Genomic DNA, 16,101 nt, shown 5'->3' on the forward strand with positions numbered 1-16,101 from the left:
CTCTCTGACCAAATTTGGTGTACTATAGGATATACTACACCCCTAAGGGTATAGTGAAGTCTGGTTACATTCTAGGATCTCTGAGGAATAAATACGAACGTGATTTGACTGGTTAAAACAACGTTTAGGGTTAGATTTTTAGAGATTCTTTCTTTGCAAATTGAATGAGTGGAAATAAAAAAATTATTGTGCATGCTATATGGACCTTTTTAAGGATATGAAAAAGGTTTTTATCTAAATAAACGACATGTTATCCCTGGGACCCTAGCTGCAGTGAAGGAGAGCCCGCAAGTTTTGCTAGCGGGCCGTGTCAGTGGCACTGTATTGTCCTCAAAGCGAGCAAAGAAGTTGTTTAGTTTGTCTGCGAGCAAGACATCGTGGTCCACGACGGGGCTGGTTTTCCCTTTTGTAGTCCGTGATTGACTGTAGACCCTGCCACATACCTCTCGTGTGTCTGAGCCATTGAATTGCGACCCTACTTTGTCTCTATACTGACGCTTAGCTTGTTTGATTGCCTTGCGGAGGGAATAGCTACTCTTTGTATTCGGTCATGTTTCCGGTCACCTTGCCCTGATTAAAAGCAGTGGTTCGCGCTTTCAGTTTTGCGAGGAATGCTGCCATCAATCCACGGTTTCTGGTTGGGGAATGTTTTAATAGACGCTGTGGTTACAACATCACCGATGCACTTGCTAATAAACTGGGGAGGCAGGGTAGCCTAGTGGTTAGAGAGTTGGACTAGTAACCGGAAGCTTGCAAGTTCAAATCCCCGAGCTGACAAGGTACAAATCTGTCATTCTGACCCTGAACAGGCAGTTAACCCACTGTTCCTAGGCCGTCATTTAAAATAAGAATTTGTTCTTGCCTAGTTAAATAAAGGTAAAATTTAAAATAAAAAAACTTGCTCGCCAAATCAGCGTATTCATCAATGTTATTGTCCGACGCTATACGGAACATATCCCAGTGCACGTTATCGAAGCAATCTTGAAGCGTGGAATCCGATTGGTCGGACCAGCCGTTGAACAGTTTCTATCTATAGGCTGGGAGCAACAAAATTGAGTTGTGGTCAGATTTTCCGAAAGGAGGGTGGGGGAGGGCTTTTTATGCGTGTTTTTAGATTAGCTTTGTTAAAATCCCCAGCTACAATAAATGCAGCCTCAGGATATGTGGTTTCCAGTTTACATAGTCAGATGAAGTCCTTTCAGGGCCATCGATGTGTCTGCTTGGGGAGATATACACGACTGTGATTATGATCATTTGACTGTAAGGAATTCTAGGTCAGGTGAACAAAATGACTTGAGTTCCTGTATGTTGTTATGATCACACCACGTCTCGTTAATCATAAGGCATACGCCCCCACCCTTCTTCTTACCAGAGAGATGTCTGTTTCTGTCGGCGCAATGCGTGAAGAAGCTAGGTGGCTGTATCGACTCTGACGTATCCCGAGTGAGCCATGTTTCCATGAAACAAAGAACGTTACAATCTCTGTCTCTCTGGAAGACAACCCTTGCTCTGATTTCGTCTACCTTGTTGTGAAGAGACTGGACATTGGCGAGTAGTATGCTCGGGAATGGTGCGCGATGTGCCCGTCTACGGAGCCTGACCAGAAGACCACTTCTTTTGCCCCTTCTTCAGGGCCGTTGTTTTGGGTTGCCGGCTGGGATCCGATCTTTTGTCCTGGGTGGTGGACCAAACAAAGGATCCGCTTCGGTAAAGTCGTATTCCTGCTCGTAATGTTGGTGAGTTGACATTGCTCTTATATCCAATAGTTCCTCCCGACTGTATATAATAAAACCTAAGATTTCCTGGGGAAACAATGTAAGAAATAACACAAAAAAACTAAATACTGCATAGTTTCCTAGGAACGCGAAGTGAGATGGCCAACTCTGTCAGCGCCAGAAGTAAGTGGAGAGGATTGGAGTGTATCCACTGGAACAAAACCTAGGAGGAGATGACCTGGGTCTGGTTGAATAATAATACCTGTGATGGAGAATGACATGGAGAATTTCATACTAAAAAGACTGGATTTTCCTACATTGACAAAATATGTAATAAAGTACCTATTTGTCCACACTCCCTCATACACATAGGAAAAATTCATATTTTCATTGAATTAAGTTTATCAAGGATCATAAAAAAACGACGTAGTACTTTGAATTGAAACTCCTTGGTTCGGTTACATGTAGTGGCTTTATATAGTGCTTTTGCAATGCACAGTATTACATAAAACAAATGGATAAAACAACAGCTCATGGCAAAGTAGGGACAGTGAAATTACACACACACACAGGCCCACTCTATCACACTACAACACTCACAATCTACACACACTATTCTTTAGTTGTATTTGTTATATATTGTTGTATTTAAAGTGTGTGTGTGAACTTGTCTAAGTGTTTTGTAACTTTTTGTGTCATCTGTTTTTGTGTGGACCCCAGGAAGAATAGCTGCTACTTCGGCAAAATAGGGAGCCGAATAAACCAATAATGTCATCATGGCGGTGTAAGCAGAGTGTGTTTGAGAGAGCGTGAAAGAATGCATTGGCAGCACTGAAGTGACTCAGGAGGTGTCCAGTGGGGAAGCTTAGCCAGACACAAACTGTTGAAGCATGTCGCGCAGCCCTCTGCTAGTTTAAAGTTTCGCTATTTTAGTATCATGTTCCCAATTGTTTACTTTTGGGTAGGAGCAAGGGCTCTATTTGGAACGGAACATACAGTTGAAGTCGGAGGTTTACATACACTTAGGTTGGAGTCATTAACTCGTTTTTCAACCACTACACAAATTTCTTGTTAACAGACTATAGTTTTGGCAAGTCGTTTAGGACATCTACTTTGTGCATGACACAAGTAATTCTTCCAACAATTGTTTACAGAGAAATTATTTCACTTATAATTCAGTGTATCACAATTCTACTGGGTCAGAAGTTTACATACACTAAGTTGACTGTGCCTTTTAAACAGCTTGGAATATTCCAGAAAATGATGTCATGGCTTTAGAAGCTTCTGATAGGCTAATTGAGATCATTTGAGTCAATTGGAGGTGTACCTGTGGATGCATTTCAAGGCCTACCTTCAAACTCAGTGCCTCTTTGCTTGACATAATGGGAAAATCAAAAGAAATCAGCCAAGACCTCAGAAAAAAAATTGTAGACCTCAACAAGTCTGGTTCGTCCTTGGGAGCAATTTCCAAACGCCTGAAGGTACCGTGTTCATCTGTACAAACAATAGTACGCAAGTATAAACACCATGGGACCACGCAGCCTTCATACCGCTCAGGAAGGAGACGTGTTCTGTCTCCTAGAGATGAACGTACTTTGGTGCAAAAAGTGCAAATCAATCACAGAACAACAGCACAAAAGTATCTATATCCACAGTAAAACGAGTCCTATATTGACATAACCTGAAAGGCCGCTCAGCAAGGAAGAAGCCACTGCTCAAAACCCGCCATTAAAATGCCAGACTACAGTTTGCAACTGCACATGGGGACAAAGATCGTACTTTTTTGAGAAATGTCCTCTGGTCTGATGAAACAAAAATAGAACTGTTTGGCCATAATGACCATTGTTATGTTTGGAGGATAAAGGAGGAGGCTTGCAAGTTGAAGAACACCATCCCATCCGTGAAGCACGGTGGTGGCAGCATCATGTTGTGGCGGTGCTTTGCTGCAGGAGGGACTGGTGCACTTTACAAAATAGATGTCATCATGAGGTAGGAAAAATATGTGGATATATTGAAGCAACATCTCAAGACATCAGTCAGGAAGTTAAAGCCTGGTCGCAAATGGCTCTTTCAATTGGACAATGACCCCAAGCATACCTCCAAAGTTGTGGCAAAATGGCTTAAGGACAACAAAGTCAAGGTATTGGCGTGGCTTGCACAATGTCCTGACCTCAATCCTATAGAAAATTTGTGGGCAGAACTGAAAAAGCATGTGCGAGCAAGGATGCCTTAACCTGACAGTTACACCAGCTCTGAAAGGAGGAATGGGCCAATATTCACCCAACTTATTGTGGGAGGGTTGTGGAAGGCTACCTGAAACGTTTGACCCAAGTTAAACATTTTGTAGGCAATGCTACCAAATACTAATTGACTGTATGTAAACTTCTGACCCACTGGGAATGTGATGGAAGAAATAAATAAAAGCTAAAATAAATAATTCTCTCTACTATTATTCTGACATTTCACATTCTTAAAATAAATTGGTGATCCTAACTGACCTAAGACATGGAATTTTTACTAGGATTTAATGTCAGGAATTGTGATAAACTGAGTTTAATGTATTTGGCTAAGGTGTATGTAATTTTCTGACTTCAACTGTATGTCCTTGAGTGTTGGCATGCATTAGCGTTAAGCTAAGCAAAGAATTGTCATAAGCCTGTCACATAAAGTTTTGCTAGCTAATATGCTAAGCATTATTAACCCGCTAGAGCACATCGCGGCATGCTAACATGAAGCTCCGCTAGATCACAGATGTGCAGGAAAGATTAGCATGCTAAGCTAAACGAATGCTAAGCTAAACTTTGGAGTGGACACAGAGGCACTTGTCTCCCTCTGGCAAGCATTCCTACCCGAGCCGATTGAGTTTTGAGATGTAATCACCCCATTCGTCAGGGTGTATAAATACACTGTGTGTTGGATGGGTATGTTCAGTGAGGTGAGGGTTGTCTTACAAGTACTTTTAGAGTTATGTGATGGACTAGAATTGCAGGAAAGAACCTGCTTGAGCACCTGGCCTGTCTGTTTTGTTTTGGTGGTAGTAGTAGTGGTGGACAATAGTTTTTTTTTTTTTTCTTGGTCAAGTCATGTTTCTGATATAGTGTATTTGCAGAAGTAAACATGGTATAGCATTTGGGCATGTAGTGTTAATAGCAGCAGTAGTGGTTTTAGTTTGCTCCTAAGTTGAGTGTTGGTTCACTGTGTGTAGTTTGAGGCTTTGCTGTCACGCTGTAGTAGACCGCTCTTGGAGTCAAAAGTGTGTGTGAGTGTGGACCAGCCAGTGGGCACAAAGCGAGCAGTGTGTGCACCTCAGGCACTGAAATGTACGCGGCGGACAACAGGCGTCCTCAGTCCTTCTCAATAGGAGCTGCCCTTCTTATTGTACCTCACACACAATGCGCTTTTTTTCCTCTCCCCCCCTCTTCTCTCTCTCTCTCTCTCTCTCTCGCTCTCTCTATGCCCATATATGGGCTGTGTGTCTGATGAAAGGATGAGAAGTCTGCTTTGATTGGTTGGTGCCTCTGGCATGGCTTCTTATTGTGCATCTGGATGAGACGATAGTGTGTTTCTATCAGGCCCACGGCTGCACTTTTATTGACATTGACTCAACTTCTCTGAAAGGAACCGTCCCAGAAGGTAGAATAACACCAGATCAAGAGTAGTTTTAACACTACTGAAAGGCAAACTCTGGGGCTTTCCTAATTGAGAGACAGGTGGGTGGGAGGTGGAGGAAGGAATGGTGTGGAGGTGGGCGAGGTTGAGGGTGTTTCCTTCGAAAGGCTGCTCACATGACTACCACACAACAACAGGACCACATGACTCCCACATGACTTCCCCAATGGTAACCATGGTTACGCTCCTCTGCCCAAGGCTTGGGCCTGGTGGGGGTTGATCTGATGCTCTTCCACCCTACCCCTCCCTTCTCCCCAAACCTCTCCCCACCCATCCTCCACTGCCTCCTTATGCATGGCGTTATTCAATCTAAACCACATTGAGGAAAAGGCAGTAACAGTAACTTGCAATTGAGATTCCTTTTTAGTTTCAAACTGTAAATATGTTGTTTTTGTCTTATCCTGAAGTCAACATTAATATGATTGAATAGGGCCCTTATCTACTCTAAAGATTCCTAAAGACATGTTCTTATGTTGAAAGACTGACTACTTTGCTAGTCATTCACTAAATTAACAAGATCGTTCATCCTAGTGTCATGTTTTTTGTTAAAGTCATTGTTTATGTTTACATGATGTGAACACCATAGATGGTACTAAACACATCTAATATATGTCTGGTGTGTGTGTGTGTGACTGGTGATCCAGTTGTCCTCTCGTCCCCCCTGTTTTAAAGCCCTGGGGTAGCTCCTTATTAACAGACAGTGAATATATGGCATTGTCTGTTATGGAAACATTTAGAGTGATGTTATTCATTAGATGGCCAGACATCATATGACTGGCTAATGCAGCATAAACAGACTGATGTACTGTACAGATATTTACTGTATGTTCGAGCTGTCCTGACTTAGAGCTGTTGAGAGACATGGGTACATATCTGGAGGGATATGATAGTGGATTATGTCCTTGTTGATTACACTAATTGATCCATTAGCAATGAATGTGATTGATAGTTTAGTTTTCCTCTGTAGATGATTAGAAGGACATGGTGATTTTTGGGTTGGTGGGGTTGATGACCACTGAGACATGAGGCCTTACACTGGATGGACCTGTGTGACCTTGTAACATTAGTATTCTAACACCACCTTTTTTCTCTTTTCCTTCAGCTTCCTCTCTCTCTCGTGCTGGACTGTGGTGCATCTGCGTCTGCACGCCCCCCCCTCCCCCCTCGCCCTCCAGCCATGGCCTCGCGAGTAGGGCTGCGTCTGCAGGTAAACATATGTTGGACAAATTGACGGACGCGTTGCCTGACTGACGGACGCGTTGCCTGACTGACGGACGCCTTGCCTGACTGACGGACGCGTTGCCTGACTGACGGACGCGTTGCCTGATGTACTGGCGGACGTGTTGACTGACTGACCTGTTGTCTTACGTACTGACTGACGTGTTGACTGACTGACCTGTTGTCTTACGTACTGACTGACGCGTTGACTGACTGACCTGTTGTCTTACGTACTGACTGACGCGTTGATTGACTGACCTGTTGTCTTACGTACTGACTGACGTGTTGACTGACTGACCTGTTGTCTTACGTACTGACTGACGTGTTGACTGACTGACCTGTTGTCTTACGTACTGACTGACGTGTTGACTGACTGACCTGTTGTCTTACGTACTGACTGACGTGTTGACTGACTGACCTGTTGTCTTACGTACTGACTGACGTGTTGACTGACTGACCTGTTGTCTTACGTACTGACTGACGTGTTGACTGACTGACCTGTTGTCTTACGTACTGACTGACGTGTTGACTGACTGACCTGTTGTCTTTACTGTACTGACTGACGTGTTGACTACTGACTGACCTGTTGTCTTACGTACTGACTGACGTGTTGACTGACTGACCTGTTGTCTTACGTACTGACTGACGTGTTGACTGACTGACCTGTTGTCTTACGTACTGACTGACGTGTTGACTGACTGACCTGTTGTCTTACGTACTGACTGACGTGTTGACTGACTGACCTGTTGTCTTACGTACTGACTGACGTGTTGACTGACTGACCTGTTGTCTTACGTACTGACTGACGTGTTGACTGACTGACCAGTTGTCTTACGTACTGACTGACGTGTTGACTGACTGACCAGTTGTCTTACGTACTGACTGACGTGTTGACTGACTGACCTGTTGTCTTACGTACTGACTGACGTGTTGACTGACTGACCTGTTGTCTTACGTACTGACTGACGTGTTGACTGACTGACCTGTTGTCTTACGTACTGACTGACGTGTTGACTGACATACTGACTGACTGATGTACGGACGGATGTGCTTATTGACGGACAGATGGACTGACGGACTGATTCATGTACTGACTGACTGATGTATGTATTGTCAGCTAATGCGAGACCAGCTGCAGCAGGAGGAGCAGCGGGAGCGGCAACAGCAGCAGAATGCGGCGCTGCAGTACATTCAACAGCAGAGTATGTCTGTCCCTGCTCCCAGCCCCGCCATCAACGCTCCACAACACTACCAGAGCATGCAGGTTCCTGTTGAGGTGCTCAAGGTAAGACATAGAGTAGATGTGTTTTTGTCCTCTGGGATCGTGCACATTCAATCAACACCCACAAAACACCCACATCAGAGGATGGAGGGAGGCAGGGTCAAGGGGCGGGAAGGAAGGGTATGGGCGGTAAACTTAAGGAAGGTTTAGTTTGCGCTGTGCTGCTGCTGCAGATCAAACACCCACCCACATCCCCAATACCCACCCACGTCTCAAACACCAACCCACCCAAATACAGCTCACCTGGCCCTGGCCTGGTCTACTGTAGTGGTCCTAACCTACTGACTAGCTTGAGATACAGGCACATAACTCTGACTTTCACCTAAATTGTGCAATGATGTCAATAGGAGATTTGGGAAAACATTTTGGGTACGATGTGCCAATCATAAATTAGAAAGTGCACTGTGCCACGTGGTGAGATGGGATAGAGAAGGGAAAATGGGATATGTGAAAAAGAGAATTTAATTATTATTATTTTTAAAATTGGACCTTTATTTAACTAGGCAAGTCAGTTAAGGAAAAATTCTTATTTTCAATGATGGCCTAGGAACAGTGTGTTAACTACCTTGTTCAGAAGCAGAACGACAGATTTGTACCTTGTCAGCTGGGGATTTGAACTTGCAACCTTTCGGTTACTAGTCCAACGCTCAAACCACTAGGCTACCCTGCCACCACAAAGGGGAATGGGGATTTGTGAAAAAGAAAATGCACATGAGTTCATAGAGAATGGGGAGATTTAGGGGATAGAAAAATGGAGAGCGAAAGAGGGGAGAGGTTCAGGCAGAGCAAGAGAGGGGGATTTAGGAGTAGGGGTAATCCACTCACGTGTTGCTGAGGGTCAGCCAGCCAGCCAGCCTCACTGAGCACCTCCTGGGAGGAGTGGAGGTGGTCAGGACTGGATCAGTGCTGCTAGCTGGACTGTACTGGAGAGAGGTCGATTCGGCAAAGGAGGAGAGAAGAGAGGGAAATAGAGAGAAAGAGAAAAATGCGGTGGAACAGCAACAAGGTAGGGTGCTGGAGAATCAGTCTTCATCATTGTGTGTGTGTGTGTGTGTGGAGGGATGACAGACAGGAGAGGAAGATATTATATGTCAGAGGCAAGGAGATAAAGGTTTGCTGACATTTTGCCTGATTCCACAGATACCTGTGAATGTTCTTATCTGTGTGAGTGTGTGGAGTGTATATACGGGTCTGTCTCTCTGTCATTGTCTCTCTGTCATTGTCTCTCTCACTGTCTCTCTATTTCTGTCTGTGTAGTGGGTTCATACTGTATAAGTGTGTGTGTAAATGTAAGGAGAGGCAAAGGTGGGTGTTTAAAACTATGCATCAGTGTTGAAATGAATTTCTTCCAAGTAGTGAGCAATGCTCCACTCTATATCTCCACCTCTGTACTGTTGACAAGTGTTGGTTGAAGACAGTCTACTTGTCATTCCTTTCAATTAGTGCATGTGGAGTTAATGTGTTCTGACAGTGAGAAATTTGGTATGTCAATAGTTGCTGTTACTGTCTCGTCCATGTGGGCCCATGGCAACGTGACACTCTTTAAGCTGACAGTTGTTCAACTGTCAAAAAACACACCCACACTTACTCATGGACACACACACACACACACACACACACACAAATAGGCACGCACTAATCGTTCAGTACCGTAGCTTATTAACGTCCGTAAATAGGCCTACTTCAACTGACCAAAATATCAGAGGCGCATTTTGATATAATCTAGAGGGGTGTACTACAAAGCAGGATCAATGACTTATCCAGCTAACTTTGATAAGCAACCAGAAATAGCTATTGCTTTTCTGGTTAATTAAGAAAGCTAAACTGTGTTTTTGGTTTTTCAGTCAATTAGGCCATGCCCATTTTAAGCTTACCTTTCCAAAAAATGTAAAGTGTAGTATACCCCTGTGGTGTGTTATACAATCTGACGTGAGTGTGTGTGTGTGTGTGTGTGGGGGGGTCGTCATCTCTTAGAGTAGTAGGAGCGTAAGGAATTGCTGATCTCTGCTCTTTGATGTGAAAGAATGAGGCCAAGCCATAACAGTCCCCCCCCTTGCCCTATTCTCTACACTACCCCTACACCCCTGGTCAGGCCTGGGGACTTACTATAGGCTTTACTATGGGCTCTACTGTAGGATTACAGGAACAGTGTTGTGGTTCCATGAACAACATAGGCCTACTGTTGTGGGTCATACCCAATGGACAACCAGCACGCAATGTTGAATGAAGCTGTTAACATGTTTAAAAGAGAATTCACTAATGTATGCCTAAAATGATGAGCAGTTTGATGTGAACTGCGTGATTAACCCTTGGTGTGCTGTGTTACCTGTGTGTGTTCAGGTCCAGACTCACTTGGAGAACCCAACAGACTACCACATCCGCCAGTCCCAGAGACAACAGGTGAAGGAGTACCTCTCCACAACCTACGCCACCAAGCAGGTACCTCGCTCTCTGTGCCTGTCTTTCTTTCTTTCTCTGTCTGCCTCTTTCCCTTCCTCCCTCTTTCTTCAACACACACACACACACACTCTTTCTCTCTCTCCTCCTCTCTGTGCAGACGGTGCATGCAGTAACAGGTGTGGTGCAGCCCTCCCCTCCCCCTCCCCACCACTCCCCCCGGCTCCGTACGGAGCAGCTCATCACAGGAAACAGCGCCCCCAATAGCCCCATGGCCATGCTCAACATCGGCTCCAGCCACGAGAACGAGGTACACGAGGTACTTATACACACACGTGCACATATACAATTTATACGTGCGCACAGATGCAGTTCATTCTAACGCAGTCCTGGATTATACCTACCTACTGGTCGTCACTAGTTACCATAGCCGCAAAGTCATAAAGCCTGCCTATTTCTACAATTGTTCTTCTTAAAATGTGATTCTAACCTTAACCATCAAATGAACCACACCGCTATCCTTATGCCTAATCCTAGCCTTACATTAAGACCCCCAAAAATGTTAGATTACATTAATTTCTATGATATAGCCAATTTTAACATTGGTTGTGGTAACTAGTGGAAACACTAACAGATGGCGCTAACCTTACTACTGTCCTAAACCCACTCAGCAAAAATGGTATTAATACTGTTTTAGGGTCTCCGTTGTGTACCTCTTCTCCATGTTCTCAGTTTTCAGTACATACTTCGTGTCCCACTTCTCATCAATTCGATGGATCGTTGCAGTGATCTATGACAGAATGTTCATAGATGTCCAACAAGTCTGATTCTAGATATGCCATTAGGGTATTGAAGCCAACATCCTTTACCATTGACGATGGCTGCAAATCAACTGCAATCATTTCTGTAATCAGTGATTTTCTCACTCTCTCTTATCGCACTGTTGTCAGCAACAGGTGCACCTGTACTGCCAGTGTCGCTCAAATCCACCTCGCATAAGATATTGGTTTAATTTGTATTTTAACCTTTATGATGATGATGATGATGATCGTGCCTGTTAGTAGTTTTGTGTTAACTAGATCATTTTTTGTAAAATGTGATGTAAAAAAATATATATTTGTAGGTTAGGGATTTTTTTCTAAACGTTAACGATCTCGATGTCATTTAAACGTTTACACCCCTATTGTGAGTTGGAATGGGTGGACGGGTGTAATACCAGTCGTGGATCTTTATTTTATTTTTGTTTTTTAACGATATCCCAAACCTTAACCCTTACCTTAACTATTCATAATGAGTGCCTAAACTCAACTCTTAACTTTGAAATTTGACGTTTGGAGAAAATGAACGAAACAGAGGAACAAAAACACTTCAAAATTTGATGTTTGGAGAACGTGGATGAATGTCTAATTCTTCAATGATCCTGGAGAGCTTGTTGCATACACAGTGATCTTCAATGATCCTGGAGAGCTTGTTGCATACACAGTGATCTTCAATGATCCTGGAGAGCTTGTTGCATACACAGTGATCTTCAATGATCCTGGAGAGCTTGTTGCATACACAGTGATCTTCAATGATCCTGGAGAGCTTGTTGCATACACAGTGATCTTCAATGATCCTGGAGAGCTTGTTGCATACACAGTGATCTTCAATGATCCTGGAGAGCTTGTTGCATACACAGTGATCTTCAATGATCCTGGAGAGCTACTGAATTGGAGACCGTTGGCATAAAAACAGTCCATAAACACACAGATGCAGACACAAAAAGCTGATTGTGGACTACAGGAAAAGGCGGGCTGAACAGGCCCCCATTAACATCGACGGGGCTGTAGTGGAGCGGGTCGAGAGTTTCAAGGTCCTTGGTGTCCACATCACCAATAAATATCATGGTCCAAACATACCAAGACAGTTGTGAAGAGGGCACGACAAAACCTTTTGCCCCTCAGGAGACTGAAATGATTTGGCATGGTCCCCAGATCCTCAAAAGGTTCTACAGCTGCACCATCGAGAGCATCCTGACCGGTTGCATCACCACCTGGTATGGCCACTGCTTGGCATCTGACTGTAAGGAGCTACAGAGGGCAGCACCCCAGTACATCAGTACATCTCTGGGGCCAAGCTTTCTGACATCCAGGACCTATATAATAGGTGGTGTCAGAGGAAAGGCCCTAAAGCTCCAGTCACCCACGTCATAGACTGCAAGCGGTACCGGAGGCTCCTCAACAGCTTCGACCCCCAAGCCATTAGACTGCTGAACAATTCATAAAAATCGCCGCCGGACAATTTACATTGACCCCCCCCCCCCCACGTACACTGCTGCTACTCACTGTTTGTTTGTCACCTATGCATAGTCACTTCGCCCCCACCTACGTGTACAGATTACCCCAACTAGGCTGTACCCCTGCACACTGACTCGGTACCGGTGCCCCCTGTATATAGCCTCATTATTCTTATTGTGTTACTTTTTACTTCAGTCTACTTGTTAAATATTTTCTTCTTCTTGAACTGTACTGTTGGTTAAGGGCTTGTAAGTAAGCATTTGACGGTAAAGTCTGCACTTGTTGTATTCGGCGGATGTGGCAAATAAAGTTTGATTTTACACACAAAAAGACTTGCACACAATTACATCGCGGATATACTCTTGCGCACTCAACACACGTGTGTTTGAAAACGCTCTTGTACTAAAGGTCATGTCTAGACTAACAGAAAAACCTGTCTCAGGTGTGATAATTTGAGAAAGTGTTGTACTGTAATTCACTGTGTTTCTGAGGGCCTTTGACCTGATGTCAACAAGACATGTCATAAAGCACATTCCCTTGGTCCATAAATCCTAGAAATGTGTGGGATTTGACATATATAACCCTGCAATATCTCCTATACAACTTTGATTACCAGCCTGTATATAGATATGGTTTAGAGATTACGTTATGTTCAGTTTATGGAGACATCATAACTTTATTGCACCTTGTTATGAGGGAGCTGGGTCTGAGCCAATGTCACCTCTAAAATCTCTGCTTTTTGTGTGCGTGTGAGAGTGCATGTGTATGAAGACTGGCTATTGATCTCGGTGGCATCCACAGACTCATGGCCAGCTCTATAAAGGTGTCACCCAAAGGTCGCTGTGTTAGCTAACTGAGACTAACTTGCTCTGATTGTCATTGCACATTAAATGCTCCATTATGGCCTTGGTAAAGTAATTAGAGTTTAACGAATGACAGGGGATAGCAGACACTGCAAGGCCCTTTGAACCCCACAGACTTTGGTACACACACACGCATGCAGGTTAACTTCACCAGCATCTTCTACAGACCTGAGCAGACCACCAACTACAGAGTTCAGAAGTGCATCGCACAACTTCAAGAGACGAACAGAACCGTTAGTTAACCTTAACCTCCGATCAGTAGGCTACTGGTTATAGTTCATGCCCAGTTCGGGAGGGACATTTTTGTATGGAAAGTTATTTTCGTGTAACTGGTTCGACACAAATTGCGGTTATTTTCCTGTCTCTAACCTTCCGTTTCTGTGCACAGAATCATCGTAACACTCACGAGTTAGAGAGACTGTTTCATTCTGTTAATGCATTCCTTTGTTCATACTTCCCACGTTGTGTCGGAGCTCCTTGTGTCCTGTCTGTGGCAGGAGCGTGCACTCCTTTGTGCACCACTATATGTTACTGGGTTGCCGTCATTCGCCGGTTCCATTCATGTAAGAATTACTGTTTAACAGGGTGTACATGAATGTGGTCACATCTGTTTTAGACAGGATGTATGTAATGGGGTCATTATGAGTAAGCCAGTAACATTTGTGTACCAGTTATGTGATTACTTGTCATTGGACATGGATATGTCTCAGGGAGGGGCTTAGAGGATAGAAGTGCCTGTTTTGGTATTTCTGGGTAGTTTGTGGTTACCCCCAACCTGTAATAGCTATGGAAGCTACAGCGTAAGCCTGTTTTAGGCTTGGTGCAGTTTATTTTGTTTGACAAGTAAGTCTATTGTCTATCTTGTAAATATTCATCACCGGCTATCAGTTGGACACTAAAAATAAATATGGAACAGAACTTTCTGCCGCCTCCTGAATATCTGCCCTTAAGACCGCATCTCTACGTTACCTATTTCACATCCTGTTAGAGAGAAACCTAGCCCATTACGTACTGTATGTTGCAGTCCAACCAAGGTGTAATATTGTAGGTTGAAGGGTAAGCTTATTGTGTTCAATGAAAGTTCAATAAAAAGTTAATGATAAGTGTTTTGTACAAGTCATCATATTACCACTTTATTTGGATAGTCTGTAGTGCATCTTCAGATGAACTAACACTAACCTTATCCTAACCCTTATTCTTAACCTAACCTTGGATAAGCAAGTAGTAGTATGACCATCTGAAGAGCATCTGCAGATGGAAAGTCGGGACTATCCAAATGAAGTGTGACCGTTGTCATAATTCATTTTAACCAAAGATTATGGATATACTGGCAAGATACAGGTCTCTCCGCCCTAAACAGTGGGAGTTGTGGTCCACAAAGTGGCACGGGGGGGGGGCTGTCTAGCTTCCTCCTATCCTTTCTTTGGGTTGGTGGATACACCTCATTATTGTAATCCTTTTTTGAATATTCAATGAGGGTTGTTGACGGCAACTTTCAGAAAAACCACTTCATATTGGCGCTGTCTCGAGATGGCGGTTGCCTGTATTCAATGGAGAGAGATGGTATTCTACTTGCCTCATGCCATGAATATGCATAGCCATCTCCAGACAACTCCAATATTACGTGTTTTTTCTCAAAGTTGCCGGGATGACACGTCCTACTTGTATCTACGCTCGTAACAACTTAAGCATTACGAAACTTCTATTAGATAAAAATGTCTGAATGAACCTCACGTAGCAGATAATCCATTAATTTCTTTGTTGACCAAATTCGACATTCTCTCATTGACCCCCATACAAAAACTCCTTGCATGGTGGGTGAAACAATAAAAAAACGCCACCTGCTGGACGGAATCAGATTTTCAGCCGAGTTGATCCTCTCACTTCCTATTCCTGTCTGATCTAACACATTTTTCAGAGAGCTGTTTCACACTTCAGTGTTAATGCATTCCATATTATATAGGAAACTCACTTTATCCACCACCAATGTATAGCACCTACAGTATCTGTAAGAAACGCCTCTTATGTGATAATAAAGTTGATTGTCTCTCTATGCACAACATGGCTGCCTTAGTCTGTCTGAATATATTCTCTGGTGTCACTGATCTAAATGTATATTAATGTAGAATAATATTTTTTAAATATCCCTCTTTGTTGGCACAGATGGATGAGGTCATCGATGACATCATCAGCATGCAGTCGAGCTATGATGACATCCAGCAGTATATTGACCCTCTTCAGACGTCCAACACTGTAAGTATTAAACCATACAGTCACTCCGTACCTATAGAATGGCATTTTCACCTGGGTGGGATTGTGAAGGGTTGAACACTTGAACTGGTTGAAATGCTTCCATAAAAGAATAGGTAGGTTACGTGAATGGGTGTTGAGATAAGACTTATATTTTAGGGCAATTCCACGGTAACCGGGTGACACTGACACTCAGATCTTTAACTTTAAAATGTATGTCAAACCAAACCAAAACCATACAACTCTATGCACTATGACTACATTTAACAATTTCCACTGAAGATTTTACAAAAATACATTGACATGAAGAACAGTGCCTATGCAAAGTTTGGTAACAGAATGACGGCACAAACCGTTCTTCATGTTAGTGTTTTTGTAAAATTAAGTGAATATTGTTAAAAGTACTCCTTGTGCGTTTCTTCAACAGAGTT

At 43.5% G+C, this 16,101-nt stretch overlaps 1 protein-coding gene across 6 annotated transcripts in view; it reads left to right on the plus strand.

Annotated features, from left to right (window-relative positions):
- tfeb (transcription factor EB) overlaps positions 1-16,101 on the plus strand; it is a 130,044-nt gene that overhangs the window by 70,428 nt on the left and 43,515 nt on the right. For 5 of the 6 annotated variants that reach the window (XM_064968584.1, XM_064968585.1, XM_064968589.1 and 2 more), the window contains 5 exons: positions 6,487-6,591; positions 7,720-7,887; positions 10,225-10,323; positions 10,442-10,600; positions 15,584-15,673. In XM_064968584.1, the coding sequence (XP_064824656.1) occupies positions 6,562-6,591; positions 7,720-7,887; positions 10,225-10,323; positions 10,442-10,600; positions 15,584-15,673 (546 nt within the window). In that variant the 5' untranslated portion in view covers positions 6,487-6,561. The remainder of the gene's footprint in view (positions 1-6,486; positions 6,592-7,719; positions 7,888-10,224; positions 10,324-10,441; positions 10,601-15,583; positions 15,674-16,101) is intronic. The other variant, XM_064968587.1, reaches the window with a different exon arrangement.

Source organism: Oncorhynchus masou, chromosome 6 (genome assembly GCF_036934945.1).
Source record: "Oncorhynchus masou masou isolate Uvic2021 chromosome 6, UVic_Omas_1.1, whole genome shotgun sequence".
In the NCBI taxonomy this organism is placed as follows: Eukaryota; Metazoa; Chordata; class Actinopteri; order Salmoniformes; family Salmonidae; genus Oncorhynchus; species Oncorhynchus masou.